Source organism: Electrophorus electricus, chromosome 6 (assembly GCF_041902795.1).
Source record: "Electrophorus electricus isolate QZ-2024a chromosome 6, ASM4190279v1, whole genome shotgun sequence".
NCBI lineage: Eukaryota > Metazoa > Chordata > Actinopteri > Gymnotiformes > Gymnotidae > Electrophorus > Electrophorus electricus.
Window position 1 is genome coordinate 3,460,141 of NC_137502.1, and position 14,860 is coordinate 3,475,000.

General features: G+C 42.2%; 1 protein-coding gene across 3 annotated transcripts; it reads right to left on the reverse strand.

Moving 5' to 3' along the window:
* Window positions 1–1,323: 1,323 nt before the first annotated feature.
* On the reverse strand, window positions 1,324–10,214 carry c6h15orf39 (chromosome 6 C15orf39 homolog). Of its 3 annotated transcripts, none has more exons than XM_027023477.3 (4): window positions 9,948–10,214; window positions 4,798–7,822; window positions 3,805–3,851; window positions 1,324–2,612 (listed from the first exon to the last, which is right to left on the reverse strand). In XM_027023477.3, exons 2-4 carry the CDS (start codon window positions 7,808–7,810, stop codon window positions 2,607–2,609), a joined length of 3,066 nt encoding a protein of 1,021 aa, XP_026879278.2. In that variant the 5' UTR covers window positions 7,811–7,822; window positions 9,948–10,214; the 3' UTR covers window positions 1,324–2,606. The 3 variants fall into 3 exon arrangements, with proteins under 3 accessions (XP_026879278.2, XP_026879277.2, XP_081571594.1); XM_027023476.3 differs by lacking the exon at window positions 9,948–10,214 and adding an exon at window positions 9,199–9,422; XM_081715468.1 differs by lacking the exons at window positions 1,324–2,612; window positions 3,805–3,851; window positions 9,948–10,214 and adding an exon at window positions 9,199–9,424 and having other exon boundaries at window positions 4,852–4,999; window positions 5,103–7,822.
* Between the last annotated feature and the right edge of the window lie 4,646 nt (window positions 10,215–14,860).

Sequence of the window (14,860 nt, forward strand, 5' to 3'; positions counted from 1 at the left end):
GAAGTTGGGGGGGGGGGGGGTTTGACCGCTTATTGAAGCTCTCTTAAATACAGTAGTTCGACAAGGAGACATGAGCAACGAAATGAGTTTGTAGCTTGTTCAGCCCATTCAAAACACACTGCCGACTGCTCTGGCGGTCTTCCAGGCATACATTCATCATTGGACTACTACAATCTGCTGAGTTTAACATGCACATTTTGATTAATTAGGTTTGAGGGAAAGCTGTGGAATCAAGTACTTGCCTGCTGTTTAAGTTTGGTTATGTCCCCATGATCCCCCATCACATTTGGAAGTTAAGTGGGGTTTGTGAAGATGTGCAGTGGTTTTCATGCTGATCACTGTGGCTTTCACTGTCTTTTAGATCAATTTTGCTTCTCAAGGCTCTGTGTTTGGTCATGGCTGGGAGTTCATGAATATCCCACTTCAACATGCACAGAAGCAGCCATTTGGTTCAGACATTGGAAAAAAGGGGGAAAAAAAAACTTTTAATACTTTTCTACATAGCTTTTCTTTGATTTCTTATATACATAGTGTAAAATGTGGGGAAAAAACTTAGTTGTCTGTTTTGGAGAAAACATTAAAGTACAAAATGTTGCAAACTTTTTGACTTTTTTAAAAAAAACAAAACTTGTTGCAAGGTCAGCAGCAGTCAAACTAAGCTATTCTTCACCCCTTATTAAAATCCACTGACACTGAATTTAGCCACCAGAGGGAGGCAATACATCATAATGTTCCCTACATGAGTAGATCGACTAGGGAGTCTTAGGAAAGCATAAATTAGTTTTATGACGCAGAGATAGGAAAGCCTGGAATACAAGATGCCACAAACAAATATTTAATAAATCTATCAGAGATGGAAAAACATCTGTGCACTTGGAAGTATATAAAAATCTCAACATACTTCTCTTAGCAGCAAACCTAACAGCAAATGAGTCCCAAATGGACTGAAATTGTCCTTATGTTGTAAATTATGTTCTAATGTTCTTCAGATATTGAAACCATTAAATGGTGTGAAATTACAAATCTTATGTGTGATGGAGAAAACAGAAAGGCACTTTAAGACTGATTGTCACTAGCTATTGTTGAAGTGCTACTTAATGGAGAAACATTGAACATAAATATTTTAAAAATCCAAAATTTAAACATCATATCAGCAGCCATTAGAAAAGTGTTTTGTAAACACAGTAGTCCTTTGCCTTTGGTATGTTTTCACCATCCTGGAATGTGGATTATTTTATAAAACTTCAAACACTAGTTTTAAGATCTCAGCAATGTAACCTTTTTACAGATTTGCCCCTATTCCACATTTACCTACTCCGTTCATAAAAACACTTTACCTACTGACAGAGCAGCTGTTAAAAACTTTAAATATGCTTGGGTCAGAGTAATCAAACGCAAGTATTTTGAAAGTTACACAACATGTATTTAAAAAAAAAAAAAAGATCATGTATTATCAAGGCATAGAAAAGCATTGAAGAGGTTTTCTCGTTTAACACCTATCCATTTCTCATATTCACATATTCAAATAATCCAGATTTTATTATTATTATTAATAAAAATAAAAAAGCCTTCACAGTCTCAGCCTCAACATCAGTCCTCAATTTTAAGCCACCCTTTTTTATAGTCTACAAGCAGCTCCAGGTAGTACTGCCACTCCGGTTCGCTGTCATATTTGACCTCAAACACAGTTTTGAGTGGGTTGGCGTGGGGCTCGTGGACCCGCAACACCACCCCCCTGTACCACACCTCTGTTTTATCATTCTCCTCATACAAGTGCCGGATCCGTTTGCCAACCAGGTCAGGGTAGGTGCTCCTGGTGGTCTGACTCAAGCCCCGCCTTCTGCGGTGCTTGGACGTCCGCTGGGCAGGGAGATAAGGGCAACATCGAGACCCACACGCTTCGGGGAAGGAGTCTCTAGCCGCAAGGCGTGTTCTGTACTGGGGGGCGTGTCCTCTGTGGGTCGTCTTTTTCCCCTGGTGATGCCCATACCGGTTATGTGCCATGTCCTGAGCCTCGGGGTGGTCTGTGACTCTCTGGTAGTGTGGCAGTCGACCCCGGCGGCGTCCGCCATAGTAGACTTTCCTCAGCTTCAGGACCATGCCCGCGCGCCTCGTGGGAACGGTTCTCGCACCGACGCCAGGCAGCCGGCTCTGCGCGTAGGAGCACGAGACCGCCTCCACCTCGGCGTCGCTGCTTTCGGTCGAGAGGTCATCAGAGGTCAAAGGTCGCCCCCAGGAATTCTCAGGCTCGGTGTCTTCCTCGATCTTCACCACGACGTGACTGTCTTCATCGCTGTAGGCTGCCGTATTGTTCTCCCAGCCCGCCTCCTCGACAGAGATGGGACACCAGTTTTCGAACTCCTCGGCAGACTCGCCCTCTGACGAGGAGCTGTCGTCCCGTAAAAACACCCTCTTGCAGGCACTCTTCACTCTGCCTTTGCCTCCAAGACTTTTCTGACCTGAGGCTTCTTTGTGATTCTCCATGCACGTTACAGTATGGGATGGGTGTGACCTCAGGGAAACATCACGTACCTCTAGCCCATCTAAAGAACTTTCATTTTCATCAGATAATTCCACACATTCTTTCTTAAACGTGGAGATGGATTCTATTCCTGTAGAGAAACAGTCAAAATTTAGTGTCAAGTCATCCTGGCTCGGCTCACTCAGTTCTACTAATATATATATATATATAATTATTATTATTAAAAAAAACAAACAAACAAAAAAATCACACACACACACACACACACCTCCACCAGCTTATGACAAATTCTAACACCACCTAGAAAAATTATCTATAGGCATATGGAGGGTTTCATTTTAGTTGGTTTCAACAGCTTATAATATCAGGTGATGTTTAGACAGCTAATGATTAGCTGTCTAAACGTCACCTAATCCAAACACGAACATCCACACATGGAATGATGAACGTGTGGTCTCCAGTATCTCTGGACTATAAAGAGACCAAGGAAACGCAGGATTTGTTCAGTAGATGAGATATCCATGGATTTTAACTGAGGAAATACAAGACTGCAGTAGTCATTTGTGCCATAATACATTTGCCGACTGAGAAAATAAAAGACAGCAGGACAGTGGGGCTACACAGCAACAGAAAAAAAAAAGGCTCAAACAAGCAAAGGTTCACAGACAGAAGCCAGCAGTACATCCGCAGCCAACCACGAGTAACGGCAACCTTAGTCATCAGAGAAAGTGATCCAATTATGTCAATTCATTTAGCCAATGTGACAACAGAATACGACAGCGTGGGTTAAGTACGCAGAGGACGCAATGAAAAGGACAAAGAAAGCCATTTATAGTTGCCTGCTTTACTGAGTATAAGTTTTTAAAAATGAAGATAGGAGACCAACATTGTTTGGGAGATGCTTTAAAGAAGACGTCTAAGGTGTAAATAATGCTGATCAAACGTGATAACGCTGCACGTGAACAAAGTCACACCTGTACAACAAGTTCTCCCTCACGTTCTCTGAAATGACAAGCCACTTCCTTCCCCAGCGGAAAGCATGTGTCAGAAACTGACAGATATCCCGAACCACAGAACCTTTTTCTATACTAAGCTACATCTGGTCACCCTGTGCAAAGGTTGGCACATTTACAGCACAGCAAGAGCCGTCCTGTTATTTAACAAAGCCTTCGGTACAATTAAAAGAACTCAGTGAAGAGCAGACAGGCAGCAAGGACTGAGCTTTCAAAATAAAATAAAATTGAATTAAATAAAAGCTTGGCATTTATACAGACTAGTGGGGTAAAGAAGGCGCAGGGGACGCCAGAGCAGGAAGATTGTACCTGAGTAATATTTGGGACATCATCTGTAGGAGTGGAATGAGTGGAATCTGTAGAATAAAAAGGGGTTCAAATGAAAATAAGTGTCAAATCAATCATGGGTATGAAAATGCAGAAACAAAAAGGAAATAAAACTATTCATATGAAAAACACTGAAAATAAGACAAAGCCCTCATCCTTATTTAAGAAGTCCAGTGAAAGAAAGGAGTTTCCCACATTAGGCAAAACCTTTCAAATCTAAGCTGAAATTCTACGAGAATGAAATTTTAGTTTTAACATGTTGGTAGACACGTCTTTATTTACCTATACGATGTTAGGAGGTAGGACACAAATGCACATAAACTTCCCAAGCTAAAGATTCACCAAACATCTAGTTGTAAACCCCAATAAACAACGACTCCTGAGACATTGCATGTTTTAAAATAAATATGCCTGCAGGAGATCAAGGCCACCGAAAGGCATGAGAAAAATTCATGCACAGAAGAACCTCGCTAAGCACTAACTTCTCCCCTGCATTTACACCCATGAGAATAACCCAAGTTTAGGAGACAGCTAAAATGGTTATTCCAGAAGGCTATATGCCCTGCACAGATTCAGCTCAACAGGTAATTATCGTATCTGAGCCTTAAGCTGGTGTGGGAGATCGGCACAATCAAACACGCTGCAACTGGGGTCCCAGGACTCCCACAGTCAATCCCTGCTGTAACACACACACTCGATTCTTCCTGTCCTTTAGTTTCATATGAAAATGCTGTTTGCAGAAAGGTTCTGTTTGTACGATAAATGACAACATTAAAGTGTGATCATGCGTTATGATGAATCAAGCACTTTATATATTGTATACTTATATAATTGTATATTGTATAATTAGGGAAAAGTATCCATCTAGTATAAGATCTCATTTCTCACCATAGACAAATGTTGTATACAATATACAAACATTATAAAAATAGATGTAGATGAAACTTTTTTAACTTCTCATCAACCTCAACTTACCAAGGAATTTGCAGACACTAGCATAGTAGAGGAGGTTGAGGACATCTGGATACATGTCTGGGAGGTGTTTGAGGGACAGGAGCCTCCTGAGTCTAGAAGAAAAAGACTGCCTGTGGAGCTGAGTCAGATGCCTCTCTTCAGAAAGCGTGGTAGGACGCAGCTCAACCCGATGTTCCTGCAGGACCTGGTCTATGTATGCGCCCTGCACTTGAGGAAACAGGGCCTCTTTCACCACCAGCATGGGAATGAACACTGCCCCTGCTCGAATGACATGAAGAAAGGGGCACTCACGACTCCTTACGTACTTTTCTAGCTGGCTAAGAACCTTTTGGAGCGCCGCCATTGTCTCGTCACCCCTCAGCCACGCTTCCCTGGCCTTGGAACCCAGAAGGCACGACACCTTCTGGGTTTTAGTTGGTGGAGAAACAAGGTCCAATCTGGATAACCAACTTCTGAGCTCCTGACGAGACGTTTGAGAAACACAACGTGACACAAGCACGCAGAGTGATTGGTGGAGCTCCATAAACTGATGGCGGGCACGTCTGCTACTGCTTATTGCTGTTTTTGGCTCAGCAGGAGATTGAAGGACCTCGGGGATGGGAGGCATGGGGCTTCTGAGGACTTCAGGTACAACGATGTTATAGCTTGTCAGTTTGAGGCATTGAGGAGGGATTTTACTGAGGGAAAATGTGCTCTGCAGTGTTTGCAATGGAGCTGGGGATATAGAAGGCAACATATTTGGAAGGTCAGAGGACTTTGCAACAGTGTTCTGAGTGCGTACAGTTTCTTCTCGATCCCCTGCACCAGGCTCGGTCTTAGGGGGTTCTGATAATTCTGGTGTCACTGTCAAGTATTCTGGTTTAATGTCAGTCTTTATAACAACAGCGCTGCATTCAGCATCGCACACTGCTGATTCCAAATCTGCCGGTTCTTTCTTGACTTGTGCAGCATGGTGGCTAATTGCAGGATTCGGGCTCTTGGCTATTTCTGACGGACATGATGCCTCATCTTCCTCCAGTTTTTCTTCTTTCACCTTTAAACTTTGAATTTCAGGTGCATCACAGCAGACAGCTGGTGGCGTTGTGACTGCTTTTGTCTTAAGGTCATCTTGACTTAAATTTGCTTTCGAATCCATGCCTTGTGCTTCTGACTTGGATTTAGGTGGGTCCGAGTCAGCCGGCAGCTCTGAAATACTGGGATCCTGTGCTGGGAGCAACATACCTGCAGCCTCTAGATATGTTTTGTAAGGGGCCAGGCTGAAAACTTTGTTAATGACTGGCATTAGAGGCGAAGAAGGTGCCTGCGTCTCATCAGTCTGCCGCTTATCTAACTTCTGAACTTTTTCCAAAAAATTATCATCTTCACAGATATTTTCAGTTTCCTCTCTGGGTCTTTTAGATAATGGAACACTATTAGCTGGTTTGTCTGAAATGTGTAAACTCTGCTTTTTATTGGACGTATCGCCAGGGCATCTGGAAGCAGCTATGTGATCGCAGACACTACTAGCTGGAAAGCTGTCTCGGCCCTGACCTGGATAGCTCGAGGCGGGACTTTCAGCAGCTACCCTGTGCTGGGCTTGAGACTGCGTTTGATGGAAAGCCCCTAAACTCCCAAACGGTCCGTGAGGGTCCCGGTGGGAAACTGCACTCTGCTCCCGCCGCAAAGAAAAATCCAGAGGTCGATCTACTTGCGGCAGGGCAGGACGGGGACACGGCCTCTCCGTTAATGGGTTCACTCGAGTCACAGCTTCGCTAGCATTTAAGTGCATTCTATAGGCAGAGTAATCAAGTACGTTCCTGATAGCTGGGTGGCCAGGAGGAATGATGGAGTAGGGCTTTGGCAAATCATTGAAATAAGTCTGAGGAACAGGGCACTGTCCTGAGGCTTGCTTGTCTATAATATGAGAATTTTCTGGCCTGTAGATCTCAATGTTATTCTGTGGGCAGTAAAGGAAGGGACGTCGAGACACGTCCACATACTTAGAAGTGTGAGGATGGTCCTGGTAAACCCGCGTCGGCATTCCACAGTGCATTTGGGTCAGTGGCTCGTACACAGGGCGTAGGTCACTGTGCGTTTGTGGGGGCATCTGGAATCGCTGGCAGTGCTCTTGTGGAGAGGAGAGAAAAGGGTGAGCTGGGCTAGAGAGGTAGCTGCCATGGCCTGGCTCAGTAAAAGCAGATGCCCTCCTAAGTCTGCCTGGGCTGAGACCGTGGTAGCTCTCTGAAGGTACATCCTTAAGCGGTACCCTCTCTCTGCAAGGCTCAAATGGCAGTATTCTCTGCTGCATCAGCGCTTCCTGCTCCTTTTTGTGCAGGTATGCCCAGTGACTGTAATGCGCAGCCCAGTCTTCCTCGAACATTGGAGGGGGAACCCTGTGCAGCCCTTGATCCACTGCATAGTTCTGCCCCACCGTGCACTTTGGATCGGTACAGCATGGCCTGTGTCTGTACACTGGCTTTGGAACAGCAAGTCCAACAGAGGTTTCTGCTGATGGGGGGGACAAACCCATGCACTCCGCTGGAGGTTTCCTGAACGCAACAGGAGACACTACCCCGGCAGCGCTGGGACTGTGCTCAATCGGACTTCTGCTGTAGTAGGCAAACTTGTGCTTGGCTGCCAGCTCCTCCATTGCGGCAGGAGAGCCAGTGTCCATGGGGAAGGCCACATCTTCAGGCCTGTAATTCATCTGACTCGTTACAGACCCCTCTGCGGTCGATTGATGTACCACTTGGCTACCCCCGTTTCTTACACAGGTCCTAGATGTGCTCCACGGCGAGTGAAGATCCACAGCCTCTTTTCCACTGAGGGAGCAAGGCATGAAGGTCTGCCTGAAGGGAAGGGCCTTGTCTTGGGAGTACTGGGGTGGGTTGTCTGCTTTGGGAAGCCCTGGTGGACCCATATTCCCCACAGGATCCTCTAGTCTTGCCATATTGCCTTGAGCTGAGGGATCCACGAAACTCGGCACGTGCTTGCTGCTCTTCATTATATCCTGCCTTAGAGATTTGAGATTCATGCCAAAATAATCCTGTAAAAACACACAAATACAAAGAGGGTGTCAAATGTGTCAAATACCATATTTCAGCAGGATAAACCAATTCATTTGCACAGCACTGTACTTTATCTAAACATTTTCATGCCTTTTGCTGTCCAAAGTGGAAAAAAAAGAAAAAAAGGAAATTAATTTGCATACTGCATGGGCTAGGAGGCAAGTCATATCACAGCATGCCCCAACTAGTAGCCCAAGCTTACAAAGATGCACAGTGACAAAGCTATGAATACAATACAATAAATGTTTTAAAATGCTTTAACTGCTAAAATGACAAGTTCAATGTCATTTTAAGAAACGGCAGGCAAATTCACATGACCTGCTACCATACACAATATATGTTGTTGAACTGTACCAAAAAAAACGTTGCAACCAACGCAACGAATTGCACATGAATTTATGATACAGTTACAATTGTGAAACATCACTAAAGGAGACGTGTAGTACTTTTCTACACTGGGTATCGTAATAGAGCTCAGTCTCTTTCACCAGGCTCTCCCACAGCACGACTATATAGACTTTATGACGCACACGCGCACACACAAAGAATTGAGCACCACTTGAACCACATCTTTCAATTTTGCTTAGCAGGGTTTGCAGTTATGGCATAGAAATTGAGGATATCTTTCTTTTTTGGAGAATTCAAACTGGGAACTTGATACACTTGAACGCTAGGGAAGGTCTTGTACCTAAGGTGAACTCTGGCCCCAGAGAGGCCGCCCGGGGGTATGATGAAATAACCAAGAGGCTCCTGGTGACGCACGAGGCAGGCTAAACTCTGCGTGAACTAACAGGTATAATTTCTATAAATACTTTTCCAACAATTTGACAAAAGAAAAGCATGCCAGCTAGCGTATAGCGCGCTTTATTGTGGGGACAATAAAGCACGGCTGGCTTGCAAACCATCTCGCGTGGGCGATTGCAAATTTTAGTACCTCTGCAAAACAAAACGCATTTTGAATCTTGACTCATTTAGCTACCTAGTGAGGAACCTTCCGTCAACATCTGTGCTATATGCAAAAGAGCGACCAAAACAAAGACGCCACTAGAATGTGGTCATCTTGCAGTAATTCGGTACTTAGAAATATACCATACTTTAATTTACATTAAGATGCTAAATAAGTAGTTACCCCTCCACCACGCGCCCCCAACTTCAGAGAAACATGAAATTGCGACTCCCTCACGCGACGAAGCAGCCCGCGGCGAGTTCTCACGTGGTCTCAAAGTTCAGTGATAATAAACCCGCGCTTCTCAAATCCAATCAATAATCGAAGTTTGCGAGAGGACGTCTGTCCATAAGGGCACATTGGGACTTATCTACGGTCTCTCTACTGTGTTCACAGCCAAGCACTTACCGCCAAGAAACTCCGGTTCGGCGAACACCAGGCTCAATTAGGCGATCCATAACCAAACCGAAAGTTGGCCAGCAATTAAGTTCCGTGTATATATCATTTTAAAAGTCCTTGAGCTGAGGTTTCGCGAGCGATAGTTCGGCTTTGTGGCTTTTTTTCCAGAAGAGTTTGAAGGCGTCAGTCCAAAAGTATGTGAGCTGCCACACGGTTAGCCAATTAGAGCATGACAAAAAACCAGAGGGAGGATCTGGAGATACTGGCGCATTAACGATTCCGTGCAGCCCGTATTTCATATGATACCCCTTTGCACTGCGCAGACCTACATACTGGGAGGACTGTGTATATTTTAGAAACGCGTAACCACACCGAAGCATAAATTAAAAACAACAACAATAAAATACTTATTTTCGAACAGCAAAATGTCAGCTCAATTGCTGACAATAAAAGCTACATGAAGCATGGGCATTTAATTAAATTTTTATTTTAATCTTTCATGTAGGCTACATAGGACGCAGTGTACTAATGAAAGTGTCAGAGAGCAATAAGAAGGAAAAACAACAACAACAACAACAAAACCCAAATAAAATGCATGCAAAAAACACAAGAAATTGCATAATTCACCAGACATTATAAATATTAGGCATACAACTGCACTGATATAAAACAGCTTTGCGATTTTAAGATTTTTTGCTTTTTTTTTGGCAAAGAAAGTATGATGGATTCTCAGAGTAGTGGCTGCAGCGTTATCCTACCTGTTATCTCTTTTCATTGCGCAAAGAAGCCCATAGGATCATGAATCTCAAACCAGTCAGAACCAAGAATTACAATCACTTGGGATTCTAGACAAAAATATAGTTGAGCAATCTCTCTTGTGTATGGGAAATTGCCCAATAGCCAGTCTAGCATTGTTTTTGGGAGGAAACCCTTTACAGACATAACAAGGAACTTTTTTCTTTTGTCCTTAAAACGGACCACTGCGAAAGAGAAAATTTTTAACAAAATGGATTATACATTATTACATACAGGTCTGCACAGATAAATCGTTGCTGGGATAACACATAACTCTTGAATAGCTAAAATTGTCCACTGAACACAGCAGCACTGGACACTAAAACATTAGTAAGTACTTAAGAAGAGGGTTGCTCAAAAGTCATTGAAATAATATTTTAAATAGTCTACTTAATACTTAGATCAACATATGAATTAATCTAGTGGCAACTAAGCATAAGGGAAGTATTCAACTTATCAGTTTAGGATAAATACATACAGAGAAGTATCCGAATTTGTATTACATTATTCATCATTCTTTAACTTTGAAAACTAGAGAAACAGATTTTTTTTTTTTGTAATAGAAAGGAAATTTGTGCATTTGAGTTTTGACAAAAAGCAGATGGCACTAACAAGTATTCCAGATGCCTTTAGTTTATTAGACCCTGTCATGCTGTCTTAGTTAATGGTTGACCATTCCTGGAGGACAGGGCCAAACAGTGCCATTTATTCTAGTGCAGATGTAGATGTAGTTACTTCCTGCTTTTAGATGGGATTTTCCCAAATATTGTTGCCAACCATATATTAAAAAAATAAATAAAAACACACCTCCTGTAAGGAACTTCTTGATTATTGCAGTTTGCCTATAAGGCAATGAAAAAGATTGCTGGTATGTATCTTAGGGAACTCTGTAAATAATTCATCAAGCTAAGTAGTCATCTTTAACTGCATGTGTATTAGTTAAGGTCAGTCTCCTAGTAGCAAATGCAAAACCACAGCACATGCATGCGCACACACACATGCACAAATGAACACACTCATGCACACACACACACACACACACACACACACACACACACACACACACACACACACACACACACACACACACACACACACGCACGCACACATGAACATGCATTCATGCATTCACACAGAGTCACACATACACAAACGTGCATCTACACATGCACACATATAAACATACACCACACGTCGCTGAAAAAAGACTAGATTTTGTTTTACTTCCTAAGTTAAAGACTGAAGCAACCAATCACTTGTGTATGCAAATGTACTACATTAACAAAAGCTTATTACCATTACTGAATATTGCATCATTTGTTTTTTCTCACCTTAACATGTCTTTATGCTATATTACAGTGAATATGTTAAAAGCAGAAGAATATATGCTTTCATGCATGTAGTTAATTGCATCATACTAGTGGAAGTGCATCTGTTAGCAGTAGGTAATTGTTCATCCTTTGAGACATCCACTATATAGTCTAGACAAGCTGGTGGCCTCTACAAGACCCACCGCTCTCTGGGGTTTTCGTCTTTGCTCAGAAGCTAGGTTTAGGGAAGCCATCTCCCTGTAGGCAACCACATATTGTTTGTTGCCATAGCATCAAGATGTTACAGCCAATCGACACATGCCAGCAGGAGAGCCCCACATGGAAACCTGGAACTGTATTGCATGAATCACCATATTGCACAAACTGAAGAAAACAAATTGAAAAGCTCAATATATTCAATAAATTAAACATATAAATAAAAAAAGAAGCCTCTTAGTAGAATCACTTATTAATGCAGAAATGAGTAGATTCATTACATGCCTGATTTAAGCAGACTAGTCAATACATACGTCACTAAAATATCCCCCAAAATAATCTATGCTTGATTTATCCTGTTTCCTTTTGGAAATCTCATTCTATCTTCTGCTATCATACATATGAATAAAAATGTCTACGTAAATTCAGCACAATATATAACAGCAGAGTGTAATTTACCTACATTTTCAGAAGGGTTATTTGCCTCCATCTCTACCTAACCATATCAACAAAACAAATTTTAAAAAGTGCTTCAAACATTTTTTTTAATGCCATGCTTGGTAGGAAAGGGTACATGGGAAATGGTGACCAGTTTTAAAAAAAAATCAGACTAGATAAAAAAAAGAAACTGATAAATAATATGATTAGATTGCATTAGTTTCGGAAACAAACAGAAATAATGATAACATAGAATAAACTCATGAGACTTACAGTAGCAGAGGTCTTCTCTACTTTCCAATTTACATTTGTGTTCTTTTAATAATCAGACTTCAGGAAGAGCTACATGCACTCTGACAAGTGTTGTATGATATACAGTTCAATACATTTTACACCTTCATATCACATTTACTTGATAATAACAAATGTTAAAACTTTCTGTATCAATGACCCCATGGTCCACCTTTGGTTGTACTACCAAGCTACAGATCTGCCTTTTAACAGGTTCAGTTTTGGTGTTTTATATGACTTTTTACAGCTTTGTATGTATAGTATTTATGTATAAACACTGCAATTATCAAATGTCTTTAGACAATGTGCTGGAGGTGGCAGTCTAAGTCTCTCTGGTGTGAAATGAAAAAAAAGAAAAGAAAATAGTGCAAAGTGCACCAAAAATAAACCTTATCAACCACTCTAGAATTTCCGGAATGGAGACAAGTGCAATGGTATTCTATAATTTAATTATGTCAGCCAAGCATAATTGTTGTATAGGGGGGTCTTCTGGATGTGTGGCAGCCCTCACTGTCCCGCTGTGTATTACCCTGTTTCAGCAGGTGCACGATCAAATCTGAGGTGCTTGGATGTGGTGACTATCTGTTCATCCTAACTGGCTGCTGCACCGCTGTTGAAAAACACCTGGGCAGTCCAGGCACCCGTGCAAGTGACTACACTCAGTAGTAGAGTTACATCAGCCGTGTCTCTCTTACCTCCAGTCGACCAGAGGGAGCAACACTACAGTAGCCCTCGTCCCCAGAGCGCAACAGCAGGAAACATCATACGTGTTTACTCAACCGTAGCGACAAGTCAATGGCCAGCAGTATGCTACATAGCTTTTCCTCTCTATAAACATAACAAAGGGCTCTCCTGCTAAAGGGTTCCCAAGGATGCCACATGGTGTTATTGTTTATTGTTTAGGTTGCAGCATCGTCAAGCAACAGCTTTTCATGCTTGGACTTGGACATTTGTAAAGCTGCTTTGTGAAAACATCTGTTGGGAAAAGGCGCTATATAAATTAATTTGAAATTTGATTCTGCATTCTCATGAATATCTGAGGCGCATGCTAGTCAACATAACCGGGTCCTTTTTTGACTTGAAATGTGTCTTGAAAAATGCTCCCAGGCAAACATCCTCTGTCTCCGGTCCACAGAGCACATCAGTAAACTGACCTTGGCTTGGCCAAATCTTTTCTTTTGCTGCATAGCTGGGACTGAACCTCCTCCGCACTCAGTTTTGTGATGTCACTGACTCTTCGATGCTTCCCCTCCCCGCTCTGTTATCTGTTTTTTTTTTAAACTGTGCCTTAACAGCCAATGGAAAGAGAACAAGTCACAACCTTAGAGAAAGGAGCCAAACACGGAGCAGCACGCACTCCATCTAATGTCAGCGCCTTGGATGCTTTGCTAAACAAATAAGGTGGGACAGATTTGGTCCAATGGGAGGTGGAAAGAAACAACAGAGGTGAATTATTTTCAGGGCCAATTACAAAGCGCTTGGCAAGGTGCTTTATGCCACCTCTGCACAATAATGGCAACAACCAAAGTCAGGCGCCCGTTATTATTCAATGAATTCGTCAGACCAGAAAAGACAGGACAGGGCAGTCGGCTCACATTAACATACCTTAATGCTTTGACAGTTCTCAGCTTCAGCCGAAACATGTGAGTGAGAAAGGGAACTAAAACCCTGAATATGCCCGTCACACTTCCTTCTGTGGAAAAGAGAGAGAATAATCTTGACAGCATGTCATCTGCACCAGAAACTAGGCTTGCTGCAATATCCTTCCAGTCCTTGAGTAACCTCACGTGGACCAGAAGTGTTTCACTATGAGAGATTGTTGCTTGTGGTTTGAAGGAACACATGAAACAAGATGTAGGATAACGCTTTATTCACAGGATAAGGATATTTAAAATATTTGTTTAACTCAGACAAAACAACATCCAGTGGAATGTTTTGTTTCCTTCAGTGGTCTGTTCTCAAAGGAACCAGAGGTTATAAAGGGTCATAAACAATCTTTATAGACCTATGGAATGCAATACATGGCATCTATTTCATTTGAGATGTGAAGGGTTCCATGCAAAGATATGTCTGCATACTTCCAGTTTCCTAGTACTGCAAAGAATATGGAATTTTATTACCAATGTTTAACTTTTCTTAGTTACAGAATGACATGACTACAGCATCAATATGTCACATCTCCCCCAAAGAGAATGTTAGTTATTTGAAGATGCTGTGATGACATTATATACTGTAATCCACACGTACTAATTTAAAAGGTCAATGAACTGGCATGGATAAATATGAAATAGGCCCTAATATTCACCCTCCTGTCCTTATGGTGCCCAGATAGGGATAAGCACGATAACTGCAGACACACATCTGCGCAGATTCACTGTTTTTCTTTTTGTTGTTTTTTGCCACAACTCATATATAGAGTAAGGAAGAATTAAATTAACAGCTATATGACTATAGCCAACTGGCTGTAGCACATATCAGGTATAGACTGCAGTCTCATTGGTAACCAGTGCAGTGTGTAGGGCACCATTTAATCTTTTGGCAACTTTAACCTCATTGTATTTTTAAGTTCAGAATTTCACATTCACAAATCACTCAAATTTGAGGATCGAGTCAGAGAAGCT

Coding starts and splice junctions, on each gene's coding strand:
- c6h15orf39 (XM_027023477.3), bottom strand. CDS start 7,810: ATGAATCTCAAATCTCTAAGGCAGGATATAATGAAGAGCAGCAAGCAC. Junction 3,852..4,797: donor TAGTGTCTGCAAATTCCTTG/GTAAGTTGAGGT, acceptor TTTATTCTACAG/ATTCCACTCATTCCACTCCT.